Consider the following 20873-nt stretch of genomic DNA (forward strand, 5'->3'; position numbering starts at 1 on the left):
GGTTAAACCAGCATAGAACAGTGATGGAATAATATTATCTGCAATAATAAGGGAAACGTCTTTAAAGAACAGCATAAAAATAGAACAAGAGGCAGAATACAATACAATAAAATGGACATAGAGTAGACATAATAAAAATAAAGGATAGGATAGAATGGACATATTCATAATAGAGGATAGGATAGAATAGACATAGACTAGACATAATAGAAATAGAGGATAGGATAGAACAGAATAGAATGGACATAGACATAATAGAGGATAGGATAGACATACTGTAGACTAGACATATTATAAATAAAGGATAGAACTTTTACAGCAGATTGACGGGGTGACTTTGAGCCAATCACCAGGAGTCTGGGACTTCTAGCTATGTAACTTTCCTTGCCAGCTTCCAACAAGCAAAATCAATGGGAAAGCTACCACAGAAAGTCACAAATTACAGTCACACAATGTCTCATTTAGCAAATACAACAACAAAGATTCATAAAATTTGGCGCTGTTGCATAATGCCTCAATGACCACACAACTAATTTCCTGGTCAGAGTTGCGGTAATTAAGTCAAGGACCCCTTGAATGGTACAATTGTCCAAAGATGTGTGGATATATATGCATATATATATCCACACATGGTTGTATTTGGATAGATGCATGAAGATTTTTTTTCATACGGCTATTGACAAAACAGGATAGCCAACATGATCGCCAACGTTGGATGACGGATATGGCACAAGAAAATTACGATGTGCTCTTCAATGCCCCACCTGCATGCATTTGATACATATCCCTGCTTTTTAATTTGTTGCAGAGTTGCATGCTTCTGGAGGACCACAAAGAAGAGGATGGGCAAATCCTGAACAAAAGCATCCCAGGCTGAAATGCAATAAACATTGGGGAAAAGGAATCCTCAATCTGAGTACTGTATTGGCAGTTCTGTGTTAGCAAATACTTCAAAAGAAAAGGATTTAGGGGTAGTGATTTCTGAACGTCTCAAAATGGGTGAACAGTGCAGTCAGGCGGTAGGGAAAGCAAGTAGGATGCTTGGCTGCATAGCTAGAGGTATAACAAGCAGGAAGATGGAGGTTATGATCCCGCTATATAGAATGCTGGTGAGACCACATTTGGAATACTGTGTTCAGTTCTGGAGACCTCACCTACAAAAAGATATTGACAAAATTGAACGGGTCCAAAGACGGGCTACAAGAATGGTGGAAGGTCTTAAGCATAAAACGTATCAGGAAAGACTTCATGAACTCAATCTGTATAGTCTGGAGGACAGAAGGAAAAGGGGGGACATGATCGAAACATTTAAATAGGTTAAAGGGTTAAATAAGGTTCAGGAGGGAAGTGTTTTTAATAGGAAAGTGAACACAAGAACAAGGGGACACAATCTGAAATTAGTTGGGGGAAAGATCAAAAGCAACATGAAAAAATATTATTTTACTGAAAGAGTAGTAGATGCCTGGAACAAACTCTCAGCAGACGTGGTTGGTAAATCGACAGTCACTGAATGTAAACATGCCTGGGATAAACATATATCCATCCTAAGATAAAATACAGAAAATAGTATAAGGGCAGACTAGATGGACCATGAGGTCTTTTTCTGCCGTCAGACTTCTTCTATGTTTCTATGTTTCTAAACAAATCTAGTCTTTTGGCTACGTGATTCAATTGGAAGACTGGGGAAAAATATGGAAGGAAAATTATATACTCACATTATCAGTGGCATATAAAGAAAATTAATACAAGATGTTCTTCCAGTGGCATTGTGCTCTGGCGAGACTTGCCAAAATATATCCCAACATAGATCCCAAATGTTGGTCATGTAAAACTGATCATGGAACATATTACCACCTATGGTACTCATGCCCAGTAATTAAGAAATTTTGGAACACGATTAGCAACTGGATAAAGGAAATGTTAGGATATGAATTAGAACTAAAGCCAGAAACTTACCTTCTAGGAATTATGAGAGGACAACGTACAAAAATGAATTACTACTTTATAACACATATATTAAAGGCCGCCAGGTTAGCACTTACACAAACATGGGAGAATGAAAAACCCCTTACAAAGACAAGTTATAAAGAAAATGTTGGATTGTGCAGAAATGAGCAGGCTTACTATAGAACTGCGGAACGAGCAAAGGAAAGAATTTTATACCGTGTGGGAAAAATTGTATACATGGCTTGAAAATAATAATAATAATACAAGTCCAATAAATAATGATAATATGTATATAAATAATTAGAAATTAGTAGTTCTAATAGTTTTGTGTAATTATTATGCAAAGATCAATACATAAATAGGGATAAGTTGGATAACAACGCATTGAAATGGTTATGCTGATGCTACAGAAATGCAAGTGAACAGTTACTTGAATGATTTAATGTCTTTCATGTGTTTGTATTGTTTATTATTGTTTTAAATTTTTTTAAAAAAAAATTAAAAAAACCAAACAAATCTCCAAGGTGTATTTTATTTATTTCCTATAACACTGGTCAACAGGGGAAAAAATCATCAGCAAAAGTAATGTGTCTGTTTTATGGAGCTTCATGTGCTGATTCCCAAAATGTGCTTAGTTTTGCATAAAGTGTCTGATTCGGAAACATTTTTGTTATTACATTATGGGGTCTTTTAAATATTTTAAATAGTAATTTAGATTTGTTGTAAATTGTTTTCACTTTGTTGTGAGCCGCCCCGAGTCTGCGGAGAGGGGCGGCATACAAATCTAAATAATAAATAAATAAATAAATTATTTCTAATATGTAGATTACTGTTTTCTTAATGTCCTATATCTTATTTCCTATACCTTATAATGATGCTGCTCCGTGGAAACTATACCTGCTGCAGAAAAACCATATACATTTTTAAAATCAGAACCAAAAAATGATTTAGAAAAGTACAAGGTCAACTACGATGATTCCATTTTTTTTTGTAGATCCGTGTAATTTTATTCCAAACTCATAATTCATATGCACGCCCTTGTCGGAGAAGCGGCTCGCGCATGCGCAAACACCCCACCCGTCGTTGCCCGGGGCCCATTTCTCCTTTTTCCTTAAACCCTGGCCACGCCTCCTCCCTTTCGCCATGCTTTCATCCGGGCTTTTTCAGCGCCGTTCGAACGCGCTGACGTCACCTATATAAAGACCCTCAGCCCCTTTGTTCCTCTTCAGTGCGTCGTCGCAGGCCGGCAAGGAAGGAGGTAGGGATGAGGGGTAGCGGCTGAGGGAAGTTTCCTTTATTATTTTTTGAGGCCTTTTTAATATAATAATATGAATGCTTTTTTTTTTTATGGCCGCACGCCGTTTAGCGCCCCCCCCGCGACCGTTTTTTATTTCGCTTCCCGTCTCCACGCCGCTCAACGGTTTTCACCCTTTCCGCTTCTTCTCAGGGTGTAGCTGAGGCGCCATTTTAAAGCTTAGGTGGGTGGCGGGAAGAGCTGTTTCTTCCCCCCCCCCCCACTCCCCCAAACGAGGGCTCCCTCAGGGAGGGTCGCGGGAGCCGCCATTTTGCGGCCACCTTTAAGAAGCGCCTCGAAGCTTCCCGCGCGCGCCCCCGCCCCCTTTCTTCAAGGCGCGTGGGACGGGTGGGCGGCGACGCGAGGACGCATGCGCCGCTGTTTCGGGAGGCCGCTTTTTTGTGGAGGGCGCATGCGCCCCGCACGTTCCGTTCGGCCGGTGTGCGTGCGCAGTTTGCAAGAAGGACGTCTGGGTCTTTTGTTGCTTGCTATAACGGAACGTGCGAATTGTTTTTTCTCCTTTTCTTAAAGGTTGAATGCTTTTATTTTATTATTCAAAATAGTATTCAATAGTCAGTTTTCGAATTTGGTCAATAATACTAATACTAAAATACTATAGTATTATTATTATTAGTAATAATAATAGTAATTTTTATTGTTATTATTGTATTAGTATTATTGACCAAGTTTGAAAACTGAATTTCTTGGAAATTTGTTTCAAGTTGCTCAGCTGTAGAATTTTTCATCTTTTCTATCTCTCTTTGAACTTAAGCCCTCCATTTATATTTTGGAATAAAACCCTTGCAGGATGGAATGGACAATGGTTTTTAGATGCTTTTATGGGGGGGGGGGTTTAAACACCTGGCTTGTCTTCATCAGTTTGTTCTTTATAGTTTTACATTTCTTTGACTTATTTTTACTGTATTTGTATTTTATATATATATATTGTAAGCCACCCTGAGTCCTGGATTGGGCTGCATAGAAGTCGAATTAATGGTTCGGGGAACTATTAAAAACAGTCAGAAGAGAGTTAAATGCAGCTTTCATTCAATAAAAGGGTCCAGGCCTATATTAATAACTTGTTAAATTTTGCAATGCTTTCGCTGCCATTTAGATTTTGGGATTCTAAATGTGTGGAGGGATTGGTTTGGACAGACTAACTTAGGAATTAAAATTGTTTCCTTGAATGAAGGTGATTGAGCAATATTTGTAAAAGGGGCTGACATGTTAAGAAAAACAATCATGGAATGAAGCTTAAAAGGACTATTATGAGGAAATGTGGTTTGTTAATGACCATTGTTGGTTCATGCTTAAACTAGAAGGTTATTTACCATATCATTGGTCCCCCCCTTTTTTTTTTATTGTAGCAAGAGATTGGGCCACTTGAAAATGTAATTTTAAATTGCATTTTAGTTCAGCAGTAGGAGTGAAGTAACAGACTAGTAATGAAAAAGAAATGTTATCAATGGTGTCTTTTATATGCAGGAAATCCTAAAAATCATATTGTTGTTGGGTGTGATTATAATTTTTTATGGTGTATGACTTTGTGATTTATGAATTTATGGCTGTATTGTTCTAGATTCCAAAACCTGTCAAAATGGTTGAAGCAGATCGGCCTGGGAAGCTGTTCGTTGGTGGATTGAACATTGAGACAAATGAAAAAGCTCTTGAATCTATCTTTGGCAAATATGGCCGTATTGTAGAAGGTAAGAGCAAGGCAATTTGGTGTGGTTTTCAGTTCTGCTGTGATGAACTCAGCTTTTTTGATCAGCTGAAGTGATAGAACTCACCTATCCTCTAAGAAGTTCTGAGCAGGCTACTGTGAATCTTGGATTGTACCTGTGAGATCAGCCAACAAAATAATGCTTGTATCTCTCTCAGTTCTCCTTATGAAAGACCGTGAGACCAACAAATCCAGAGGTTTTGCTTTTGTCACATTTGAGAGCCCAGCTGATGCTAAGGATGCAGCAAGAGATATGAATGGAAAGGTAAGTATTAGTGGTTTCTGGTTTTTATTGTGGTAAAACTCAAAAGAGAATGCTGAAATAATTTCAAACGACCGTGTTGATTGATTTTCTAAGAGATACTTTAAGAAAATGTTATTTCTTTCAAATTGGATAGCAAAGGTTGCTTTCCAGCATTTCTTAAAGGGGGGGGGAACCTAGTATACAACATTTTTCCAGTAGTAACTACCGTAAGAAACATGCCAGGTATGTGCCAAGTTGTTTGTTGGATTCTCCTCGGGGGGGGGGGGGGGGGGAGAGATGTCCCGTGTAACAGGACAGCCACATATTTACTTCCAAAATGTTAATATTGCAATTTGAAGTTAAAAAGACAAATGACTTAAACAATGTAGTAATGTATTTGCAAATCCTATTTAATATTCTCGGGTTTAATGCAAGTTCAGTGACTTGGTAACTAACCAGCAATCAATAAAGGAGCATTAGTATTCCGAGTCCTGTGTGCACTAACCAACTAGGATTGGATGCTGCTGTGATGAACTCAGCTTTTTTGATCGGCTGAAGTGATAGAACTCACCTATCCTCTAAGAAGTTCTGAGCCGCTTTTGTGAATCTTGGGTCTCAAAAGTAAAAATGCGTTAAGCCTAAAGGCAGGTGTTATTCACCAAGATTGAATTAGATGCCTTTGTTCAGTCTTTAGATGGGAAATCCATTAAAGTTGAACAAGCTACCAAGCCAACCTTTGAAAGTGGTAGACGTGGACCACTCCCTCCAAGGAGCAGAGGACCCCCAAGAGGCCTTAGAGGTGGAAGAGGCAGCAGTGGAGCCCGGGGGCCTCCTTCAAGAGGCAGTCACTTAGGTATGTTTAACTTCCTTGTATTGACAGCACACAAGATATAGAGAAGTTGAATGGAGAGAAGGAAATTAGCTGGACAGAATATCTAGAAGGCACCATACTATAAATTCCTGCCTTAATGTGCAAAAAAATGCTTTATACTGATAATCAACCAGTATTTTTTAAATCAGAAACAAGCTGGAGCATTAGCCATTGTTTCCTCAAGGAGCGTGTTTCTTGATTTTAAGCAGATACAGTGGTACCTCTGTCTTAAGAATGCCTCTACTTACGAACTTTTCTAGATGAGAGAACTGTGTGTTTAAGATTTTTTTTGCCTCTTCTCAAGAACCATTTTCCACTTTCAAACCCGAGCCTCTGAAGCTGTAACCCGAAAAGGCAGGGAGAAGCCTCCGTGGGGCCTCTCCAGGAATCTCCTGGGAGGAAACAGGGCCAGAAAAGGCAGGGAGAAGCCTCCGTGGGGCCTCTCTAGGAATCTCGTGGGAGGAAAAAGGGCCGGAAAAGGCGGGGAGAAGTCTCCGTGGGGCCTCTACGAATCTCCTGGGAGGAAACAGGGCTAGAAAAGGCGGGGAGAAGCCTCCGTGGGGCCTCTCTAGGAATCTCCTCGGAGGGAAAGGCCTCCACCCTTCTGGTTTCCCCAATCGCGCATATTATTTGCTTTTACATTGATTCCTATGGGATAAATTGCTTCTTACAAACTTTTCTACTTAAGAACCTGGTCACAGAACCAATTAAGTTCGTAAGTAGAGGTACCACTGTACTGATCAAACTGTGGGTAGCTCCTGGTCTGTATGGCTATTTGCTATCTCACCGCTTATCTTAAACTGTAAACAAGCTTTAAAAACCAACAGCCAGGGCCCTCTGTAAGAGAGTTGCCATCCCAAGTATGTTTGTAAGCTTCCTTGAAAAGTATCTGATTGGCATGTGAACATTATAGAATCCCTGCTGACCTGCATTCTCACCTGTGCTTCTACAGTTAGAAGATGGGTGTAGGTTACCAGTTTTAGCTGCTTGCCACTTTACTGTAACTTGTTTTAATGGCCATACCATATAAAATAGGTTGGTGCCTAAATCTGCCATAGGTTATGCAGGGTTTTATTTTAGAGATCTTGATCCAGAGGGTTGGCTGAGCTTGCTTGTTCTTAACCCCGTTTCAGTTCTGGTGCCTTTCAGTATCGCGATGATGCTTCTGAAGCTATCATATGCTGTCTTCTAGGTTCCTCCAGAGGCCCTCTCCCAATGAAAAGGGGCCCACCCCCCCGTAGTGGGGGCCCACCACCCAAAAGACCTGCGCCATCTGGACCTGTACGCAGCAGTAGCGGGATGGGCGGTAGAGGTAAGCCTTGTGAAAATGCTGGGTTAGCTCCCTCATAAAATTTTAATTTGAGGGTCACGTTCAAAATTTGTGGCTTTTAAATTCTTAGTGCTGTTTGCGAGGGTTCCTTGCTCTACAGGCACTGCATGCACCACACGATAGCTAATCTGTATTAAATATTTATGGCAACATACAACTACCCCAGCAAGCTATTGCTCTGGGTCTGCTCTGCTCTTCTAGTCTTTGCAAGATTCAAAGACCGTTGAACTGAATCGTCCGTTCAAACTAAAATCTTTATAGGTGGCATGCAACCTTTGCCTTCTTCCAAATGCTCTTGCATTAGTTGCAATGACATCGTTCATAGACTTTGGCCTTTCATTAAAAAACAGCTCAGTACATTTTTGTGGGGGATGCATTCCGAGACTGCTTGCGAGTCAAATTTCCGTAAAGTAGAGATGCGGAAGTAAATACACCATTTTTGGCTATGAACAGTATCACAAGCCATCCCTTAACATTTTAAACCCCTAAATTACCATTTCCCATTCCCTTAACAACCATTATTACTGGTATTCACCATTGAATAAGACACTTAGTAATCTTGATATTTATGAACATAATTATTTATTAACAATAATTATTATTTTTTTGTTATTTATTTGCAAAAATTATTAGTTTGGCGATGATGTATGATGTCATCAGGTGGGAAAAACCGTGGTATAGGGAAAAAAACAAAGTATTTTTTAAGTAATATTTTTTGAAAAACCATGGTATAGGCTATTCGTGAAGTTTGAAACCGCGGAAATCGAGGGAACACTGTATAACATTTCTCCCACTCAGAAAGGGGAGAGATGCCTTCTCATTGTCTTGTTTCCAAAACACTCCAATTTGGGTTTGTTTTTTTAATTTCAGCACCCCTGTCGCGTGGCAGAGACAGCTATGGGGGGCCTCCCCGAAGAGACTCCTTGCCATCACGAAGAGATGTCTACTTATCCCCCAGAGATGATGGCTACAGTACTAAAGACAGGTAAAGTCTTGTTAATACGTTGAAGCCGGTGTCCTCGCTCGTACTTCATGCTATTTTGCTTGTCAGTAATCAGAAAGTAACTTGATTTTCAATTTCTGTAGCTACTCAAGCCGAGATTATCCAAGTTCCAGAGATACCAGAGATTATGCCCCCCCACCAAGGGATTATACCTACCGTGATTATGGGCATTCCAGCTCACGTGATGAGTATCCCTCCAGAGGCTACAGGTACCTAGAGTTCCCTTGCATGTGTTGGTCTCTTCATGGTCTGTAGAGTTCATAGTTATTGAGAAGCTTCGTTAGCTCTCCGTAAGGATCTCTAAAAAATTGAAGTGCCCCCTAAAAAATCAGTCCATTAAATCATTTCCTCATCTGTGACAAGAAGCGACTGGGTTTGCTTACCAGTAGTCTTCTGTCTATGGCCCTTTGTTCTTTTGACGTTAAAATAGCCCTGAACAAATGGCAGTTGCAGAATAGAGAAACAGCTCACATTAGAGAAACATCTTTCGGCTGTGGTGAGGGGGGCGTTTGCCTGGTGCACCAGTTGCGGCCCTATTTGGACCGGGACTCACTGCTCACAGTCACTCATGCCCTCATCACCTCGCGGCTCGACTACTGTAATGCTCTCTACATGGGGCTACCTTTGAAAAGTGTTCGGAAACTTCAGATCGTGCAGAATGCAGCTGCGAGAGCAATCATGGGCTTCCCCAAATATGCCCATGTTACTTCAACACTCCGCAGTCTGCATTGGTTGCCGATCAATTTCCGGTCACAATTCAAAGTGTTGGTTATGACCTATAAAACCCTTCATGGCACCGGACCAGATTATCTCCGGGACCGCCTTCTGCCGCACGAATCCCAGCAACCAGTTAGATCCCACAGAGTGGGTCTTCTCCGGGTCCCGTCAACTAAACAATGCCGCTTGGCGGGACCCAGGGGAAGAGCTTCTCTGTGGCGGCCCCGGCCCTCTGGAACACCCCCCCCCCGAGATTAGAATTGCCCCCACCCTCCTTGCCTTTCGTAAGCTACTTAAAACCCACCTCTGCCGCCAGGCATGGGGGAATTGAGATACCCTTTCCCCCTAGGCCTTTACAATTTTATGCATGGTATGTCTGTATGTCTGTTTGGTTTTTATTATAATGGGGTTTTAATTGTTTTTAGTATTGGATTATTCTTATATGCTGTCTTATTATTGCTGTTAGCCGCCTCGAGTCTCCGGACAGGGGCGGCATACAAATCAAATAAATAAATAAATAGATAGCATTCTTCATTGGCCAAGTGTGATTAGACACACAAGGCATTAGTCTTTGGTGCATACGTTCTCACTGTACATAAAAAGGCAAGATATGTTCGTCAAGAACATAAAGTACAACACTTAATGATAGTCATAAAATACAAATAAGCAATTAAATTGTACTAGGAAACTATAAATCATAAGCATGCAAAGTTAGTCGCGCAGTCATAAGTGGAAGGAGATGGGTCATAGGAACGATGAGAAGATTAATAGTAATTTAGACTTAGTGAATAGTTTGACAGTGTTGATGGATTTATTTGTTTAGCAGAGTGATGGCTTTGAGCTCCAGCCTCACAGGACTGTGGTCTATGGCCTCCCCTAGCAACTATGGAGTTTGGTTAATGAAGGCAGTGAAAATGATCAAATCATTGATGGCAGGGATTGCCAACACGGGGTGGGGGGTGTCAGGACTGCCTCATTTGGTGGCGATGGTAATTCCAATCAAATTGTCATTGCAAGACTGGAAATTTTTGAATTAAATATTGATTGCAGGCTTGGCTTTGAAGCCCTTTGAAAGACCTCAGATTGCAGACCATACATAACTTAGTGTGTACATCTGCATACCCTGGTGGCAAAGGGGTTTAACTGCTTTAAGAGTTTGATTCTGATGGTGCTGAAGGTTGGCTCAGCTTTCCTTCGATACCTGTAAAACAAAGACCCGGATTGCTAAGGGCAAGATGTAGGTAGAGGTACAGCCTTTGTACTGTAAACTGGCCAGAGAGTGTTAGAAAGTGCTATGGGGCAGTAAATAATCCTAAATGATATAGCTGCCAACCTGCCTTCCATTGAGGACCTGTATACTGCACGAGTCAAAAAGAGGGCGGGGAAAATATTTACTGACCCCTCATATTCTGGACACAAACTGTTTCAACTCCTACCCTCAAAACGTTGCTACAGAGCACTGCACACCAAGACAACTAGACACAAGAACAGTTTTTTCCGAACGCCATCACTCTACTAAACAAATAATTCCCTCAACACTGTCAGACTTTCTACTAAATCTGCACTTCTATTCTACTAGTTTTTCTTATCCTTCCTATCACCCATTTCCTCCCATGTTGACTGTATGACTGTAACTTGTTGCTTATGTCCTAAGATTTTTATTAATATTGCTTCTTCATTGCTTATTTGACCCCATCATTGTGTCGTACCCCATGATTCTTGACAAATGTATATTTTATTTTATGTACGCTGAGAGCATATGCACCAAGACAAATTCCTTGTGTGTCCAATCACACTTGGCCAATAAAGAATTCTATTCTATTCTCCATTCTATTCCATTCGTAAAGGTGGAAGGAGTGAGTCAACCTTGAATGTGAAGTAGACCAACTACTACCTTCTAGGTGGCTACTTTAAAGACGTTCTAGGGATCATTCACTGGCTTTTGGCCACCTTGAAGGTGCCTTCTGGATTGTTACCTGCTGATAGACCCAGATTCCTAAGGGCAAGATGCAGGTAGTGCCTTTGTACCGTAAACTGGCCAGAGAGTGCTGGAAAGTGCTGTGGGGCAATAGATAATCCTAAATGCTATAGCTATTGCTATGCCTCCTGCTTCATAGAGAACAGAATGGAGAAAACGTTACACCGTTTAGAAATGTAGAGAAAAGCAAATAGTATTTGCTTTTATTTAAAGCAAGAATAAAGGAAACTCTTTTCTGTCGCTGGACTTTCGATACTGAACCCTAGTAGTTATTCCTCCTACAGCGATCGGGATGGCTACGGAGGGCGTGACCGGGATTACTCGGACCATCCCAGTGGAGGCTCTTACAGAGATTCCTATGAGAGTTACGGTAAGTGCTGACTTTGAGGGCTTGTAAGGAATGTCTCAGGCTTCTTCCTTAATTTGCTAGAATGCTTCTCCTTGGGGGGGTGGGGGGTTGGGTTTAACACGATGGGTTTTTCTGCTGCAACGTAAGAAAAAAAATGTTTAAAAAATGTTTTTATTTTAACGAAACAATTGAATTGCAGTTCCCTTAAACCTATTGAAGCAAAAGTTCAACAATTCTGAATTGCATCTCTCACTGGAAAAAAAATGGCTGAGTTTCTACTATAAAAATAGCAAGCAGTTCTGGAATAATCCCAAAATAAAAGAGCTACTTTGTGAAAAACCAGCATCTTCAAAAAAAACAGCCTGTTTATTTCCTTCTCTGCCCGATCCTCCCCCCACCAAATATAATGTGAGATTATATTTAAACTACTACTCAGATTTTTTTTAATAAATCCAAAAAAAAAGTCAGAGAAGCCATTGATGCATTTCTTTAAAAAAAAAAACTCAGATGTAAAATTGTGGTGATATGATTTATAGTGTTGCCCTATTACCTGACCATTGAACCTGCAGGTAACTCACGTAGCGCTCCCCCTGCACGCGGGCCCCCTCCATCATATGGTGGAAGCAGCCGCTATGATGATTACGGAAGCACCCGCGATGGGTATGGTGGAAGTCGAGAGAGTTACTCAAGCAGCAGAAGCGAGGTCTACTCAAGTGGCCGAGACCATGTGGGCAGACAAGACAGAGGCCTTCCCCCTTCCATGGAACGGGGCTACCCTCCGCCACGCGATTCTTACAGCAGCTCGAGCCGCGGAGCACCCCGAGGTGGCGGCCGGGGAGGGAGCCGCTCGGATAGAGGTGGAGGCCGAAGCCGATACTAAAAACCTTTGAAACTCATGGACCAAATCAAGTTTTTTCCTCCTCCTCCTCCTCCCAACACAAGGAATGTGGAAGTTCTATCTCGTTCCCACCCAGAGGACTACCAAAACGATGTTTTTAACTTTTTTTTTAAATTGTTGCTTGTTAAGTTCCCCTTCATTACTGATGTTTTTTGTGAGGAAAAAGTAAACATGTTTAATTTCATTTCAAAATTGTTAATAATTTCTCTCAAAAAGCAGATGTTAATGTATGCCGTTTTGAGCCTATGTACTAGTGTTGTAATCTTTTCAAAGTAAAGGTTAACCCTGAAATGCCACACTTCTCACTTCCATCAATGCAACAGCCAGCCTAAGGCGGCACCCCCCATGCATCTAAAATGGCCACGGATCGCTCTGCGCATGCAAGCACATGCCTTCTCTCTAGGCAAGACGTATGATTTATTGGAAGGGGGGGTGGGGATGGATGTCAACCCTAAACTATTAAGTGTCCTCTGAAATGCAAAGATTCTCCCAAATAATGACCAGCCTTCAGTCCTGTGTAAAGTTCAGGATGCCATTCAGCCTTTTAAGTCAAAACCACCAATGGAATAAAGCTGAATGTACATTGCCACTCTACGCATTTCCTTAGGCAATTTGCAAGAACCTCACCCCCCTCGGTAATATAGTAAACCTGTAGCAAGCCAGCTGCAGAGTTCTGTAAATTTAAAAAAAAAAAAAGGTTTGGCCCTTTCCATCCAAGAAGCCGCAGAACCATACTTGCTCTTACTGTTTCAAATTTTTGCAATCCTGTAGTGTCTCATTTTTAAAGGAACATCTTTGACTCCAAAGGCAAAATGGAGAAAAGTAAAGATAAGCAAAGAAGTGTTTCTCACCAACCTCTGAAAAGCTTATGGCTTCACATAAACAAGTGAAAACTTTCATCAGCCCACAACAGCTTTAAAGCATCAAATGTGCCCGTGAGAACAGCAAAAGAGGGTAAGCAAAGCAAAAAACTAGTTTTTCGGTCTAAGTCAAAAAACGTGAAACCAGAGCTATCGTCCTGTTTAATACAGTAGGACATTCTGTGCATCATGGCAATGGAAGTTTTTCTAGCTTTTTAAAGAAAGCGCCAAATGGAAAAAAAAAATGCCTGTGCTGGGAAGCCTCCTAAATTCATCATAACCTTATCTTGGATGAAAATATGTATGGCACAAAGTATACTAAGAAAGCAACTTGTAAACACACGTTCCCCATAAGGGGTTGGGAGGGACTGTTGCTTTTTTGGCCAGTGTATTTCAATGAAGATACTTTATTAAAAAAAAAAAAAGCAAGCTACTTGTGTTTTTTAAATTAAGAAATATAAAAACCATAATACAATCAGAACTTGGCTTAACTTGCCAAAATCTGTGTGTTAACAGCTTGGGAAATGTCAAGCAAGCCATGATTACGAACGTTGATGTTTAGTTGGATGCCTGACTTCTTTTCTTTGTACTATATAGTCTTGTTTGGGAGTTTTGGTGCCTGGGCCGAGTTGTCACGAGCCAGGTGCCGGCCAGGAAGTTCAAACGATGCTGTTGAAATATAGTAAGGCCTGAAGACCTCCAACTAAAGTGCCTCCTCTTAAACCTTCCAAACACATTTGCCAATAAAATGGAAACTTACCATGAAAAAGCACCATTGGAAAGAAAAATCAGAATCCATAAAAGCCATGCGACTTTTTTCACTAAGCCATTCCAGTTCATCCCAGTCCAATGAACCTTCCACCTCTCAAATGTAAAACGCTAGATCGTGACAGACTAATCGGCAAGCCCAGGTTTTGGGGGTGTTTTTTTTCTCTTCCTGTTTCTGGGGTGGTTGTGGGTTTGGGCAGTTGGGCCCAGCAGAATCTTTAACAATGTGTGTAATTGTTGCAGGCTGAACACTCTTTAAGATGAGACCCGGAAAGCAGTGTGTGTGTTGGAATGAGCATCACATTTGTGAGCTGTATCAGAGCAGCAGATAAGCTGGAGGTAAGGAGAGGACTTAACATTGCTTGTTTCAGATATCTTGCGAATACAGTGGTGCCTCTACTTGCAAACTTAATTTGTTCCTTGACCAGGTTCTTAAGTAGAAAAGTTTGTAAGAAGAAGCAATTTTCCCCATAGGAATCAATGTAAAAGCAAATAATGCGTGTGATTGGGGAAACCACAGGGAGGGTGGAGGCCCTGTTTCCTCTAAGATTCCTAGAGAGGCCCCACGGAGGCTGCTCCCCACTTTTCCTGGCCCTGTTTCCTCCCAGGAGACTCCTAGAGAGGCCCCACAGAGGCTTCTCCTTGCCTTTTCTGGCCCTGTTTCTTCACAGGAGATTCCTAGAGAGGCTCCACGGAGGCTTCTCCTCGCCGTTTCCGATTACAGTTTCAGAGGGTAGGGTTTGTAAATGGAAAATGGTTCTTGAGAAGAGGCAAAAAAATCTTGAACATCTGGTTCTTATCTGGAAAAGTTCGTAAGTAGAGACGTTCTTAGGTAGAGGTACCACTGTAATAGCTTGAAGTAGGACCAATTTGCTACCTCCATCAGTGTTGGTTTGTGGAATTAGCCGGCCTTTTTTAGTTCCACAGTTCACTTTGAACAGGCTGATAACATGTCCCATTTCATGAGAATGTTGCTTTTGTAAGTGAAGGCAAACATTGATTATTAAAGTCAAAATAAATACTTTAGCCAATATGGCTAAAGTGCTGGTGTGTGCCCTGTTAAAACCTTCAAAACTTATGAAACGCAGGATAAAGAGTATTCAATAGAAACCTTCCAAAATAGCACTTGGAACTGTTCTGTTTTTCCCCCAATGGACCTTATGGCTCACCTAGTTTTTTTGTGTAGTTTTCTTAAATCACTTCCTTTTTTTAAAAAAATTGGAGATATAAAAATTTTAAACAGCTGTGTCGATGGGCTAATATCTCCATTGACCTTAATAACGGTAAGCAGACAGTGCCCAGCATTTCATGGTCCATTACTTGAGAGGAGTTGTGGTCATTTAAGGCAGCTTGTTCAGAAACTGCAAGCAGCCAGGTATGTTTTAAGTGCAACGAAGTAAAAATCCTGAAGTTTTTCTCTTTTGTGCTATGCAGTTTTATTTTAGCAATGGCATTATCAATCAATCAATATCAACTTACTTTGATTAGTCAATCGACCATATCAAAGCGAGGAAAAGGACCACATCGGTCGTCATAAAACTGACTGGTTAAAATACAATAAAATTGGCTAAAATAGAGGGAATTTGAATAAATAATAACTTAAAATGTAGTATAATATGCTAAAATTGAGTAGTAAAACATGAGAACATAACTCGTGCAAAGGATTATATTAAACAAATCTAAGATACTGATATAAAATATTCTTAAGTGTGTAGCAATGGCATTAGCTAGTCTATACTAAACAATCCTTATGTTTTGACAGCCTTTGTGTTCTGACAGTCTCCTGTTGTTTATATTCTAGGTACATAATTGTGTGGGAGGCCTCCAAAGCAAGAAGCAGACTCAAAAGTACAGATATAAAGTTTTAAAGAGGGCAATTTGCAGGAAAAGTCATTTCCTAAATGCCATTGCCTGTTGTGACTACAGACAAGGGTAGCATGTGAGATAAGGAGTCTTAAATGTCGAGACAGAAATTATTTCTGTCTTGCAAATGTGATTGAAAACGTGGCAGGCAGCCATCCTGCCAAAGGCATGGCTTGTGATTTAAGGGGGAGTCGGGAAATAGGGGGACCTTCAGTTAGATGAGGTGAAGTGTATGTCTTTCTCTCCTAAATAACTCAAGAGAATAGACCGCACTGCAGGAGGCAGATGTTCAAAACACGCCCAGTTGCAATGCTGAGGTTTTTCCCTAGAACTCTTAATTAAATCCTCATGTTCAGCATGATATTTAGCCAGAAGTTGAACAACAATTTGATTTCGCGAGAATGCCACTTTTGGGGAAAACCTATGAACGAGACTGCATTCAGTCCGTAGTTTCCAATTCCGTGTTCATGAAATGCGATTGTGAAAAGGGGCTAGTGCCATACGTAACTTTAAGAAACAGGTAACATTTGGGTGAAATGAAAACTGGCTCATCGTGGAAGAGGCTCAACGGCTGAAGCTTGGGATCCTTGTAAACTGTCAATAAAGACTTGATTCCCACCCGAGTTCTTCATTACTGTGTTTGGGCCATGAAGTGGTCGCCGAGAACAGTTCCGAATTTCAGAACGAAATGTGGCGCAGGAATGGTGCAAGGCTACTCGAACATTTATCGGATTCAATATTGCTGATTAGACAACCAGCTTTTCCTAGCTGGCTTTTAAGGTACGGGTAGTTTTGAACCCATTGCAAGGTTTGAATGGGTTGCCAAAAAAGGATATAAGTTTAAGCTTTTCCCTGGAGGAAGATAGAACTGCACTGTAGACACGGCTGTTTTTTTTTTTTTTGCTTTAATACAGTCTTAATAGAAGCTCACAAGGTAAACAACAGTCTAACCCAACAGAGTGCCTGCCAGTACTTTGGTGGCCTAAGTGCTGAGTAATGCAGTTAAACCAGTAGGAGATGCGGGCAAAAAATAGACAATTGAATTAGCTTTGGCCAATTGCAGGATAATGCCGATCAGTTTCCGGTCACAATTCAAAGTTTTGGTAACGACCTATAAAGCCCTTCATGGCACCTGACCAGAATATCTCCGGGACCGCCTTCTGCCGCATGAATCCCAGCGACCAGTTAGGTCCCACAGAGTGGGGCTTCTCCGGGTCCTGTCAACTAAACAATGTCTTGGCGGGACCCAGGGGAAGAGCCTTCTCTGTGGCGGCCCTGGCCCTCTCAAACCAACTCCCCCCAGAGATCAGAATTGCCCCCACCCTCCTCACTTTTCGTAAGCTCCTTAAAACCCACCTCTGCCGTCAGGCATGGGGGAACTGACATACTCTTTCCCCCTGGGCCTCTACACTTTATGCATGGTATGTCAGTATGTATGTCTCGGTTTTATAATAAGGGTTTATTATTGGATTGCTACATATTGTTTTTATCACTGTTGTTAGCCGCCCCGAGTCCACGGAGAGGGGCGGCATACAAATCCAATAAATAAATAAATGCAAATGGATGGTGGTGGCAAAGGAAATGGTCCAGGAAAAGATTCTAGCGAATGTTCTGTATGGTTGTGCCCTTAGGGCAGTGTTGGTCCTAGGCCTTCTCTGGGTCTAAAAACACAGACCCCCACCCAGTTACTGCTTTGGTGGACTTGTGTCTGACCACAATACTTTGCCCCTGCTGTTCTTGGGTCATTTTTGACCCAAAACGAAATTTGAGAACCTGTAAAAAGTTTCCTGTATATCTGAAGTCATTACATGACTGCCTCATTTGAGGGTTTCTTTTTTTTTTTTTTGGGGGGGGGGGGGTGTTTTTGCTGGGCGAAAATACTTGTGCTCCTCCAGGTCATTTTTTGACCCGGACTAAAAAAAGCTTGGTTTTAGCTACTGGCAGTGGGGTTTTTTCAATACTTTTTTTGCAAGTATACTAATTTGAACATTTCTGAACACAATGAAATGAAAAGACTTGGACATTGGCATACTAATTTGAACATAATTAAATTAAATTTAAAAATTGATGCTTATTTATTTATTGCTCAGAAAACAGCCTCCCCTCCCCGGCTGTGTGCAATTTTTTCACTATATAGCAGGGGTCCCCAAACTTGGCAAGTTTAAGACTTGTGGACTTCAACTCCCAGAATTCTCTAGCCAGCTATACTGGCTGGAGTATTCTGGGAGTTGAAATTCACAAGTCTTAAAATTGCCAAGTTTGAAGACCTCTGATATATAGATTAGCCTTCCAGTTCCAAATTACATACAGTTTACTAATAAGGTAATTGTACACATGTACTGTACATAACTTTCTGTGTACAGTATTTCCATCTCGTTCAACGGTGCATTTTGTAAAGTCATTTTTTATTACTGTGCCATGAAGTAAGCTAATATGTGCCATTGTGACAAAGGAGAGTGAATGATGGTTTAGTAGGTGGTGTATTCTCACTGCTGTGATACATTGATTGCATGGATGAGCAGATTTGAACAGGGTCTGTTCCAGGGCCCCATAACACGCATGCAGATGCACCCTGCAATTCCAAAAATGAGGATGTAATTTGGAACTTGCAGAATAGCCATGCTGTTATATATTGGCCACTGAAAATATCAAAAAAGCTACTTCTGGTCCTACTAGGTAGGTATTGTAAATTCCATTTTGATAACGGCCATGAAATAAGGTAATGTGTGCCAACTCAGTACTTTTCAGGGAGAATAAAATTTGGCTTTGCAAATGGTCATTGATGGAGGTAAAACTTCTGCTTCCTGGCAAAACACCTGAGAAGCAGCTCTATTCATGAAACGTTATGGAAATTGATTTGCTAATCTTCTGGTCCATTTCAGAGAGAGTAGACAGCTATATATCAGAGTGGACTACATTTCAAGACTTCATTTTAGGAATTTCAGAGACTGTATACTGGTGTATTTCATAGAGGGCCACTGAGAAGCCTTGCTATCTTTCAGGTAGGTGAACTAACTTGTTTTTTTCCCCTTCTCAAAATAATTCAAGTGTTTTAGATTGCATGTTGTAAATTCATGTTTGCCACTGTCAGATTTTTTTCACTCTCTTGTGCTCCATGTGAAAAACATTTTCTTTCCATTGAGATATATTTTGAAAACATCAGCATAGCTGTCACACTACACTTTCTTCTGGGAGAGATTTTCAGCCTTACTGTAACATCTTAGCTCTTTTTGTTGTGAAACATGCTCTAGATATTTTTTCTCTTATTGTTATTGATTTATTTAGTAATTTCTTTTTTTATTTTATAGTGTAGACTCATAATTTGGAAAAAATCCATTGACTGAGTTTGAACTGGTCAGCGCTTCTTCAGAAGAGGATATATCGCAGAAGGTGTGTCTGAGGAGGACCACTTGAAAGCAATCCTGAGAATACAGATTCCGAGGTGGAATACGAAGAGCAAGACATGAAATCCCTTCTAAAAGCGGGGATGAAATGTCAGTCACTCTGGTAGATTGTCTAGTGAAAACATAATAACAGTTACTCCTGCCCCTAAGTATGCTATATCTAGAATATCAGATGTGTCATCAGCCTTCTCATTGTTTCTAAATGTCTATTTTAGATATTATAATAAGAATGTCAAAACATTGAGGAGCAACAGGTTTTGGGGGATAGATGGAAGAAATTAGACTACTATTAGCTGGAATATATAAATCTTATGGTGAATCCACCAAAACTTTGTGGGATTCAAACTGGATGCCACATATTCAGAGCCACAATGTCTCTAAAAAGATTTTTTTTTTTAATTTTAATTTTTTTTTTTAAAGATTTGATGACAAAAAAGACAGAGTTGAAAGAAGAGATCAAGATAAATTAGCCCTGATTAGAAATATTTGGAGTAAATGGGAAGGTGTTGGATTCCATGAGAGGTGCTCGTTTTAGACAGTATATGCCTAGTAAACCAGCGAAGTATGGAATAAAGATGTGGACACTGTGACAGCAAAAAGTTCATATGTTTATGCTGCACAAGCGTATACACAGGGAGTAAACTAGGAGAAAGTGATGAAATAAATCTGGGTATGCGAGTGGTTCTGGATTTGACTGTTGGACTAAAAGGGCAAAATCACATATGATAATTTTTTTACATCTTACAAACTGGGCCAGATGTAGAGAACAAGAAAGCTTACCATGCTGGGCACTATAAGGAAAAAAACCAACCAGAACTACCTAAAGAAGATAACATCATTGTAATGACGCAATGCACCATGACAATCAAATTCGTGATAAGCCAGACAAAAAAAAACCAGACATGATTTTGCATTATAATGCCACAAAAGGGGCAGTTGATACTCTAGGTCAAGCAATATACGCATACATGTGCAAACGCAAAACTAACCAATGGTGATTTATAATAATATGGATGTTTCGGCATACAAAGCATTTGTTTTATGGAGAGAAATTGACCCAAATTGGAAACAACATAAGCTCCATAAAAGAAGAATTTTCATTGAAAGAATTAGGCCATATATTGAAGCCCAGAGCTGAATGAGCATTGTCCCTTATGAAGAGATTCCAGCAGTCTGATCCAGAACGAGGCTCCCTGCCTTCCACCAGCACAGCTACCATGGAAAAAAAAGAGATGTAGCCTCTGCCCTCCCAGTCAGAATAAAACAAGCTATACTTGTGCTGTGTGTAAACAATTTGTTTGCAAAGGACATGCCTCTAATATTTGTAATAAATGTAGAAATGAATGAACCTGTTGTCAAATTTTATACATATAAACGTTTTGTTATTTTTCATTGGTTGTTTTATAAAATATGTTAAGACAAAGTTATATTTAGTAAGATTGAAAGTTATATAAGCTTGTTATTTGTGTGCAGAATACAATAAAGCAAACATACTTGCAAACAGCCTGTGTTATCTTTCTGAGCAACATAAAAAAATAAGCATCAATTTTTTCATTTCATTATGTTCTCATTGTGTTCAGAAATGTTCAAATTAGTATACTAGTGAAAAAAGTATTCAAAAAAA

At 40.4% G+C, this 20873-nt stretch overlaps 1 protein-coding gene and 2 non-coding genes across 3 annotated transcripts; all 3 read left to right on the forward strand.

The window, feature by feature from the left end:
• Window positions 1-3140: 3140 nt before the first annotated feature.
• RBMX (RNA binding motif protein X-linked) lies at window positions 3141-20750 on the forward strand. The gene is made up of 12 exons (XM_070759978.1): window positions 3141-3205; window positions 4821-4947; window positions 5123-5229; window positions 5896-6061; window positions 7272-7391; window positions 8280-8394; window positions 8496-8621; window positions 11392-11477; window positions 12026-14321; window positions 15784-16625; window positions 18728-18847; window positions 19154-20750. Exons 2-9 carry the CDS (start codon window positions 4839-4841, stop codon window positions 12334-12336), a joined length of 1140 nt encoding a protein of 379 aa, XP_070616079.1. The 5' UTR covers window positions 3141-3205; window positions 4821-4838; the 3' UTR covers window positions 12337-14321; window positions 15784-16625; window positions 18728-18847; window positions 19154-20750.
• On the forward strand, window positions 4984-5056 carry LOC139171733 (small nucleolar RNA SNORD61). The gene has a single exon (XR_011559790.1). It is a non-coding gene; the product is annotated as a small nucleolar RNA SNORD61 (small nucleolar RNA).
• On the forward strand, window positions 5732-5804 carry LOC139171734 (small nucleolar RNA SNORD61). Its single transcript, XR_011559791.1, has one exon. It is a non-coding gene; the product is annotated as a small nucleolar RNA SNORD61 (small nucleolar RNA).
• Window positions 20751-20873: the final 123 nt, after the last annotated feature.

Source organism: Erythrolamprus reginae, chromosome 8 (genome assembly GCF_031021105.1).
Source record: "Erythrolamprus reginae isolate rEryReg1 chromosome 8, rEryReg1.hap1, whole genome shotgun sequence".
NCBI classification, from domain to species: domain Eukaryota; kingdom Metazoa; phylum Chordata; class Lepidosauria; order Squamata; family Dipsadidae; genus Erythrolamprus; species Erythrolamprus reginae.